We start from the raw sequence: 9,477 nt of genomic DNA, 5'->3' as shown, positions 1-9,477 counted from the left end.
CGGCGATAAGGTGTGGTCGTCGACTAAAAATCTTGCCTTGAAACAATGTTCTAAGAAATTCTCGCCGCGTTTCATTGGACCATACAATATTATTGAGCTTATTAACTCAGTATCTTTTAGACTTATGCTACCCGACTCCCTCCATATACATGATGTGTTCTATAAGTCGTTACTTAAGAAATATGTGTCACCAGTGGTTCCGGTTAAAAAACCTCCTCCACCTGTGGAGGTTGAGGGTCAGGAGGAATTCATTATTTCTAAAATAAGAAGATGTCAGAAAGATTAGAAATTCCTTTCAATACCTGGTCCACTGGAAAGGACTTGGACCTGAGGAGAGGTCCTGGATACCTATGTCTAGGATGCATGCTTCCAGGTTAATTACTAAATTTCACCGGGAACACCCTGAAAAACCTCGTCCACAATGCTTGGGTCCGGTGGCCCCTTGAAAAAGGGGCGTTAATGTAACGGGGCGCCGAAGACGCACTCAGTCTACCATCGGCCGCGGACCTGCTGCTTGGCTTCGGGAGTGAGGATCTGTGTTTGGCCTCGTTCCCGGGGCGGCTGTGCTAGCTGGGAGGCTCCCTGCTCCTAGGTCTGCCTTGAGTGCCGAGCTGATTACTCGGTGCTCGACTTGTCTGTCTGTCGGTCATGTAATGTTGGCCACGTCACATGACCCTCACTCCCCACTATAAATACAGACGGCCTGCTGGCCACAGGTTGCCTGTTATTTTCGTCCTATAGGCTGTGTACTTTATTGTTATTAAGCTACCTCTGGAATTGAACCTCGATCCACCTCTTGACACCTCTTCTGCCTGCTCCCTGTACCTTGATGCTACTTCTCGGATTTTGACCTCGGCTTGTTTACGGATTTGTCTTTGCCTCTCCCCTTGTTCTGATGTGACCTCCTGGACTGACCTCGGCTAGTTGACCCGCCTCGCCTTCCTTAGGCAGATTCTTTTACCTCTAGACTGTGCACAGTCTGGGCACAGGTTCAATCGAACCTGGAAAAGGCCCAGGAAACCCAGTGTAAACATGCCAATAAGAGACGTTCCAAGGGCTTAAATTTTGTACTCGGCGATAAGGTGTGGTCGTCGACTAAAAATCTTGCCTTGAAACAATGTTCTAAGAAATTCTCGCCGCGTTTCATTGGACCATACAATATTATTGAGCTTATTAACTCAGTATCTTTTAGACTTAAGCTACCCGACTCCCTCCATATACATGATGTGTTCTATAAGTCGTTACTTAAGAAATATGTGTCACCAGTGGTTCCGGTTAAAAAACCTCCTCCACCTGTGGAGGTTGAGGGTCAGGAGGAATTCATTATTTCTAAAATAAGAAGATGTCAGAAAGATTAGAAATTCCTTTCAATACCTGGTCCACTGGAAAGGACTTGGACCTGAGGAGAGGTCCTGGATACCTATGTCTAGGATGCATGCTTCCAGGTTAATTACTAAATTTCACCGGGAACACCCTGAAAAACCTCGTCCACAATGCTTGGGTCCGGTGGCCCCTTAAAAAGGGGCGTTAATGTAACGGGGCGCCGAAGACGCACTCAGTCTACCATCGGCCGCGGACCTGCTGCTTGGCTTCGGGAGTGAGGATCTGTGTTTGGCCTCGTTCCCGGGGCGGCTGTGCTAGCTGGGAGGCTCCCTGCTCCTAGGTCTGCCTTGAGTGCCGAGCTGATTACTCGGTGCTCGACTTGTCTGTCTGTCGGTCATGTAATGTTGGCCACGTCACATGACCCTCACTCCCCACTATAAATACAGACGGCCTGCTGGCCACAGGTTGCCTGTTATTTTCGTCCTATAGGCTGTGTACTTTATTGTTATTAAGCTACCTCTGGAATTGAACCTCGATCCACCTCTTGACACCTCTTCTGCCTGCTCCCTGTACCTTGATGCTACTTCTCGGATTTTGACCTCGGCTTGTTTACAGATTTGTCTTAGCCTCTTCCCTTGTTCTGACGTGACCTCCTGGACTGACCTTGGCTAGTTGACCCGCCTCGCCTTCCGTTTTTGTTATATCTCTTATCCGCTTATTGTAACTTCTCAGTGGCTGTCCTCTTCTCTGCTGTCTCTTTCTCTCTGCTTGCACTTAGTAGGTTAGGGACTGTCGCCCATTTACGCTCCGTCACCTAGGGCGGGTGGTGCAAGTAGGCAGGGACAGGGGACCGTGTGGCAGCTAAGGGGGTGCACCTCTCCTCTATCTTGATTCCCATGACTCTACCCGTGACACTACCCCAATTTGCCTGAGCTACTGTTGAAGATGCGCCGCGTGTGTGCCCATTTCAGAAAGTCAACTACAGTTGCCGCCGGTCTGGCAACGCTGCAGCATCGCTTGCAATTGCCAGCTTACCGACTGTTGTGCGATGTGAGCACACACTGGAACTTTACGTTCCACATGTTGGCCAGGCTTTGTGAGCAACAGAGGACAGTAATGGAATACCAGCTGCAACATGGTCATCACCTTTCCAGTCAGCTTCCCCTCTACACAAACGACGGGTGGGCATGGATGTCTGACCTCTGTGAGGTTTTACGCAGGTTTGAGGAATCAACACGGATGGTGAGCGGCGATGCCGCTATTATCAGCATAACCATCCCACTTCTGTCTCTACTGAAATGCTCACTGCTCACAATGAAGGAGGACGCTTTGCATGTGCAAGAGGTGGAAATGAGGGAAGACAGTACACAGGGTGATATACAGACCACCCTCCGTATGTCGTCCCAGCGTGAATTGGATGATGATGATGAGGAGGAGGAGATTGTTGCCTCCGCTACAGAGGGTAGTACCCACAGCAGGTTTACTTCATCTGTTCAGCATGGGTGGGCGGAAGAGCAGGAAGAGTATGAGGAGATTGAGAGCAAATTCTTGTCTGTTGGGACTCTGGCACACATGGCTGACTTTATGTTATGCTGCCTTTCCTGTGACCCTCTCATTATACCCTCTCAATTACTGCTTGTTCAACCTTCTCGACCCACGCTACAAAGAGAGCTTCTCATCTCTCATTTCTGTGGTGAAGAGGACTAGCAAAATGGTAGAATACCAGAAAGTCTTTTTGGAAAAATTGCTCCAAAAATTTCCAGCTGACAATGCTGTCAGCAGAGTACGTAGTTCCTTGGGCAACCGCAAAGGGGAGATGAGGGGAACACACAGCAGTTCCAACAGAGGCAAGGCAACATTCTCCAAGGCCTGGGACAGTTTCATGACACCCCGCCAGCAACCTTACCCTGATGTACATAGTGTCACAAGGAGATAAAAGTTTTGGAAGATGGTGAAGGAGTACGTAGCAGGCCATGTCAGCGCCCTCAATGATCCCTCAGTGCCTTACAACTATTGGGTGTCCAAGCTGGACACATGGCACAAACTGGCGCTCTACGCCTTGGATGTGCTGGCCTGCCCTGCCGCCAGCATTTTGTTAGAGCAGGAATTTAGTGCTGCTGGGGGCATAATAACTGATAAGCGCATCCCACTGTCAACTGAAAATGCTGACAGGTTGACTCTTATCAAAATGAACAAGGCCTGGATTGCCTCTGACTTCACTACTCCACCAGATGAAAGCAGCTGAACATAAAGGCATTTTAAATATTACTATGCACCCCTTCCACCACAAAAAAGGGTATATGGTTCAATCTTCCTTTTCTCGTCCTCCTCCTCTTTCCCCATCATATCAACATGCTTATTAGGCTGCCCTCACTCCTAATGTTTTAGAGGGTCAGCTCAGCAGCAAGCCCTCAACCATAATTTTTTCGATGGTCAGCTCAACAGCAGGCCCTTAACCATAATTTTTTCGATGGTCAGCTCAGCAGCATGCCCTCAACCATACATTTTTCTATGGTCAGCTCAGCAGCAGGCCCTCAACCATAATTTTTTCCATGGTCAGATCAGCAGCAGGCCCTCAACCATATTTTTTTTCATGGTCAGATCAGCCACAGGCACTCGCTACTAATGTTTTAGAGAGTCACCTCACCAGCAGACCCTGAACCATAATTTTTCGATGGTCAGCTCAGCAGCAGACCCTCAATGATAACTTTTTTGATGGTCAGCTCAGCAGCAAGCCCTCGCCCATAATTTTTTCCATGGTCAGATCAGCAGCAGGCCCTTTTCCCTAATGTTTTAGAAAGTCAGCTAACCAGGCGACCCTCACCCCTAATGTTTTAGATGGTCAGATCAGCAGCAGGCCCTCGCCCCTAATGCTTTAGAGGGTCACCAGCAGGCCCTTGCTCCTAATGTTTTTGAGAGTCACCAGCAGGCCAGCAATCATAATTTTTCAAGGGTGTGTATGATGCCTTCCTTTATGTGTAATAATTGGAGTGCCGGTTCCTTGTAATTTTTGGCAGCCCTTTCACTTAGTGCATAGGCTTTATAAGTGTAGGAGTCCCACTACCTGAACAATTGTACCACAATGTGAATGAGGCCCTCCTTTATGTGATATACAGGTTGTATCGGAGTGCCTCTTCCTTGTAATTTTTGGCAGCACTTGCATTTTATATACAAGTAAATATATAGGATAGAAAATATATAGAATAGAATGTTTCCTAACAATTTTTCCTCTAAAATCGATTTTATCTTCGTCTTTATCTTTGTGCATATTATTGTCCGTCTGTAAAATTGCCGTACTAATCGAACAACATTGTTCCCAGCAGCGACCTGGGAGTCCAAGATTTATCCAGACATCCTCCCCATGCTGTTCCTGAACCATTTCAGTGGTGTTTTCATAAATTTCTGACCTTTTTATGTGAACCAGACACCCTCCCCTCTTCAGAGCAGGGGGTGCCTGGTTTAATGCTCGGGTTCTCCCATTGACTTCCATTGTAGAGCACCCGAGCATCCCGTGGTGTTCTACTCGAGCACCCGAACACTTTGGTGCTCGATCAACACTAATCACCATGTATTATTGATGGTTGTGGGTGGAAACTTTTATAGCGCAGGTAGCAACTTCTTCATAATTTAATAGCTTGAGAATCTCTCCATACTTGCCAAGATTTTACTTGTGAGAAAATTTTCCAGGTGTGTGTTATTCTGCCCATTTTCTGTTTCACCCTGCCCTTTTTGTATGGTGCACGGCTCATCTCCCCACCTTTTGTATAGAGTTCTGGTCCACCACCCCAATGCACTTTGGGCACTGGGGCTGCACGTAATAAGTACACAGGGGGCTGCATTCCAGAAGAAAATGGGCCTCGATTCTTTGGCAAGGAGATTTGTCAACACATTTGCAACTCTGTGAAGTCTCTCATTTTTCTGGGAGCCTCTAAGATATTATGGGATGCAATGCGATACATCATTGTTTGTCAGCAACACATCCCTGTTCACATAGGACACTGGGCTTTATAAATGATTAGTTCAGCTGACAAATGAGAAATTGCTCGTTTGGTGATCGACAGCAACATTACAAGGGGAAATTTATCAGGAACCAGCATTCATATTCGTTCCTTTTAATCGGTTCATGTAAAAGGGCCTCTAGTATATAGTATTTAGTTGTTAGAAATTGATAATTTATTAACATTCATTCTAATTGGTAACAAATGACAAATTAACTATTAATTATTCCCAAATGTTTATTGTTCTGATCTTTTTAGATGTACATAGCGTTAAGTAATCGTGGAAATATATTTACAGTTATACATTACTTCTAATGACGGATGAAATCCTCGATTGGAAAGTACACATCATATTTGTTGTACTGCATACCAGATTCTATGGTCTCTTGAGGTTTGTACAATGAAGCCATTGTTTCCAGAATTCTGACCATTAATTATTGGGTCATAACAAATCAATGTTAGTCTTAGATATTTGGAAATGTTTACATTAAGTGAGACTAAATTTTAGCCAAAACGTGAGGCTTCATATATTTCTAAATCTTACTGTGTTAATTGTTTTTCAACAGTATCATCTGGGTATAAAAGAAATCCTGTAAATATACTGTCATCATCATTACTCACATAAATACCATTCCAGTCCCGCGAAACCTCTAACCAAACTTGGTCCCCAGCGCTTAACTTCAGAACCAGCATCGCTGAAGCCTGATCTATCTCCTGGCCATACAGAGTTTCACGGCTCTTAAACATCTTTTTATTTTGAGCAACAATGCTAATCTTAGCTGGTCGTCCCCTGACTGTCACGTGGAAAGCAAACACATAGGTTCCCGATATTGTACAGTTGAATTTACCAGTCGTAGGGTTGTACTCATCTTGTTCATTGTACAATATTCTGTCAAACCTTATTGGAGCATTAGGGGCAGGAAAAGGTTTTGATAGACCCACAGTAAAAGCAGATTTAATGGGTTTGTGATTATCTCCTTTAGATCCTTTGAGGCCTCGGGCACCTTTTTTCCCTGGAAGGCCTCTAACTCCTTTCATGCCAAAATGTCCCTTTGGGCCAGATAGACCCATTAAACCAGGAGGGCCAATCTCACCTTTATCCCCCTTTTGCCCTGGCTCTCCCTTTTCTCCATTTTCACCTTGAAAGCCATTTATACCATTCAGCCCTGCATCACCCTTAATACCTTTGTCTCCCTTTGGTCCCCTTTCTCCAGTTTCTCCTATATCTCCCTTTTCTCCAGTATCCCCCCAATTACCTTTCTCTCCTAAATCCCCATTTTCACCCTTGTCTCCCTTTTCCCCATCAATGCCATTTAATCCTTGCTCTCCCTTTTCTCCTCTTTCCCCTTTTGTGCCATTATCACACATATCGCCTTTGTTTCCTTTATGTCCTTTTATGCCAGCTAGTCCCAGATTTCCTTTTTCTCCTTTAGGTCCAATCTCACCTAGAAGAGTAAACAGCAATCATCAATTGTTGTATAATGAATTATGAAGATAAGTATCTACGAAAAGTCCTAATCCTACCAATCTTAAAGTGGTTGGACACTCTCCGGCTACTTCTGACCAATGTTTATATAAAATTACTATATGGCACTTTCTAATATAGCCTTTGTTGATATTCTGTGAATTTTGCTATATTTCATAAGCAATGTCCCTTTGTTAGGCAAATATTCTGCGCTGTCCTGACACAGAGGTCCTGTCCATAAGATGGCCAGTGAAGGAAGGTCATATCATCATGTGATGTCTTCTCTATTCAAACACACTTCACCTGCACTAAACTCCCAGCAGTGCAAGTACAGATGGCAGGTGCAGTGTATTTATGTATTTAAATGTATTTAAACAGAGGAGACATCACGTGGAGGTAATTTGCTTGGCCACGTGACCCTCCATCAGCAGCTAGTTTATGGACAAGTGTGGACAGTAAAATAGACTTGGCAAACAAATGGGCATACCTTATGAAATATGGCACATCATTTCAACAAAGTTTATATTAGTAAGTGTTGTATAGCCATCTTACAAACGCATTGGTCAACACTAACCAGAAAGTGGCCCACCCCTTTAATATTATAACAAGTACCTGTACATTTGAACATATCATTAAGAGGTAGCAATGAGGAATCCATTCCTAACTGGTTTAAATGAAACATATGCACATGTTAACAAATATTATATTTTATATGCTTGTTGGTAGCTGTTTTATTTTGTAAATACCATATTTATGTTAGGCTACTTTCACACTGGCGTCTCTGGGTCCGCTTGTGAGATCCGTTTCAGGGCTCTCACAAGCGGCCAAAAACGGATCAGTTCAGCCCCAATGCATTCTGAATGGATACGAATTCGTTCAGAATGCATCAGTTTGGCTGCGTTTGGTCTCCGTTGCGTTTTTTAGATGGTCACTAAAACGCAGCTTGCAGCATTTTGGTGACCGTCTGACTATGCGGAGCCAAACTGATCCGTCTAGACTTACAATGTAAGTCAATGGGGACGGATCCGTTTTTCACTGACATCATATGGCGCAATTGAAAACGGATCCGTCCCCCGTTGACTTTCAATGTAAGTCAAGACGGATCCGTTTTGACTTAGACTTTTTTTTATGAATAATGCAAACGGATCCGCTATTAACGCATACAAGCGTTTGCATTATTGGTGCGGATCCGTCTGTGCAGATACAAGATAGATCCGCACCAAACGTGAGTGTGAAAGTAGCCTTAGTCTGTTTAATTTGTTTATGGGTAATGCTCTAAATTAAAGATAAGCTAATCATTCAAAATCTGTTTCCATTTTACATTGAGTAAAAAAAAAATTTACTCAAATTGAAAAAATTCCTTCCTTCCTCCCTTTCTCCCTCCCTTTCTTTTTCTCTCTCTCTCTTCAAAATTCACTTAAATTTGATCAACAAAACTTTTGATTCAGATACACCTCAAATTTTTACAATATTTGGACTTCAGAACTGATGACCTATCCTTGGGATAGGTCATTAGTACCTGATCATGTGGGTCCGACACCCAGGACCCCTGCCGATTAACTGTTTGAGATAGCAATGGTGCTCCTCTGGCCGCTACATCCTTCTCTCTCTGCTTTTCATGTCGGATCCCAACTAATCAGAAAAAAAAAAACTTTTAAGCAATTCCCTAAAACAAAGTCTGTCCTTTACTTTTATTTTGCCTTGAGATGAGTGTGGGAACATGACCAGTTTTGGAAAAAAACTTTTGCAATGTTTTTTGATACTATAACTCAAAAGTTTTTAGGATGATTTTATCATGACCTGTACTCCAGAATTCTGTCTGACTTTCGCAACTTTTTGAGGTGACCTGGGCAAAAATTTTGCAACTTTAGGCATATTCAGAGCACTTATTCCAGTTTTGAAAAGTGGGTGAGAAAGTTTATGAGGTTATCTATGTTATGTGACTCCATTAGGGGGTGGGGTAAAAACCAGAGCAGCATTTTTAGATAAATGTGTTAGGTTTATAGATGCTTCAAATAAAATAAAAAATCACACAACATTTGATAAATTTGGTGTTAAGTACGCCAATGCAGAATCAAGTAAAACCGACTTAAAATATTACACTCATGATAAATTCCACCTTTATGTTCAAAGCTGGTCATCTTACACCACTTAGGCTACTTTCACACTATCGTTCGGGGCTCCGCTTGTGAGTTCCGTTTAAAGGCTTTCACAAGCGGCCCCGAACGCATCCGTCCAGCCCCAATGCATTCTAAGTGGATGCGGATCCGCTCAGAATGCATCAGTCTGGCAGCGTTTGGCCTCCGCTCCGCTCAGCTGGCGGACACCTGAACGCTGCTTGCAGCGTTCGGGTGTCCGCCTGGCCGTGCGGAGACAAACGGATCCATCCAGACTTACAATGTAAGTCAATGGGGACGGATTTGTTTGAATTTGACACAATATGGCTCAATTTTCAAACGGATCCGTCCCCCGTTGACTTTCAATGTAAAGTCTGGACGGATCCATCTGAGCTACTTTCACACTTAGAATTTTTTCTAAACTATAATGCAGACGGATCTCCATCGTCTGCATTATATGAGCCGATCCGCTCTGAATGCAAGTGTGAAAGTAGCCTTACCTTGGAATACCTTGAGCCAAGAAAGAAGGTCAGGAAGAAAAGGTCTCTGTATCAAAGGGTCAACCCTTATACCG

General features: G+C 44.1%; 1 protein-coding gene across 1 annotated transcript in view; it reads right to left on the bottom strand.

The window, feature by feature from the left end:
* Window positions 1-5,861: 5,861 nt before the first annotated feature.
* Window positions 5,862-9,477, bottom strand: part of LOC122935288 (otolin-1-like) — a 29,025-nt gene continuing 25,409 nt past the window's right edge. Inside the window, exon 4 of the mRNA XM_044291052.1 lies at window positions 5,862-6,766. Within this exon, the coding sequence (XP_044146987.1) occupies window positions 5,862-6,766 (905 nt within the window). The remainder of the gene's footprint in view (window positions 6,767-9,477) is intronic.

Source organism: Bufo gargarizans, chromosome 4 (genome assembly GCF_014858855.1).
Source record: "Bufo gargarizans isolate SCDJY-AF-19 chromosome 4, ASM1485885v1, whole genome shotgun sequence".
NCBI lineage: Eukaryota > Metazoa > Chordata > Amphibia > Anura > Bufonidae > Bufo > Bufo gargarizans.
This window is presented reverse-complemented; position numbering and strand designations above follow the sequence as displayed.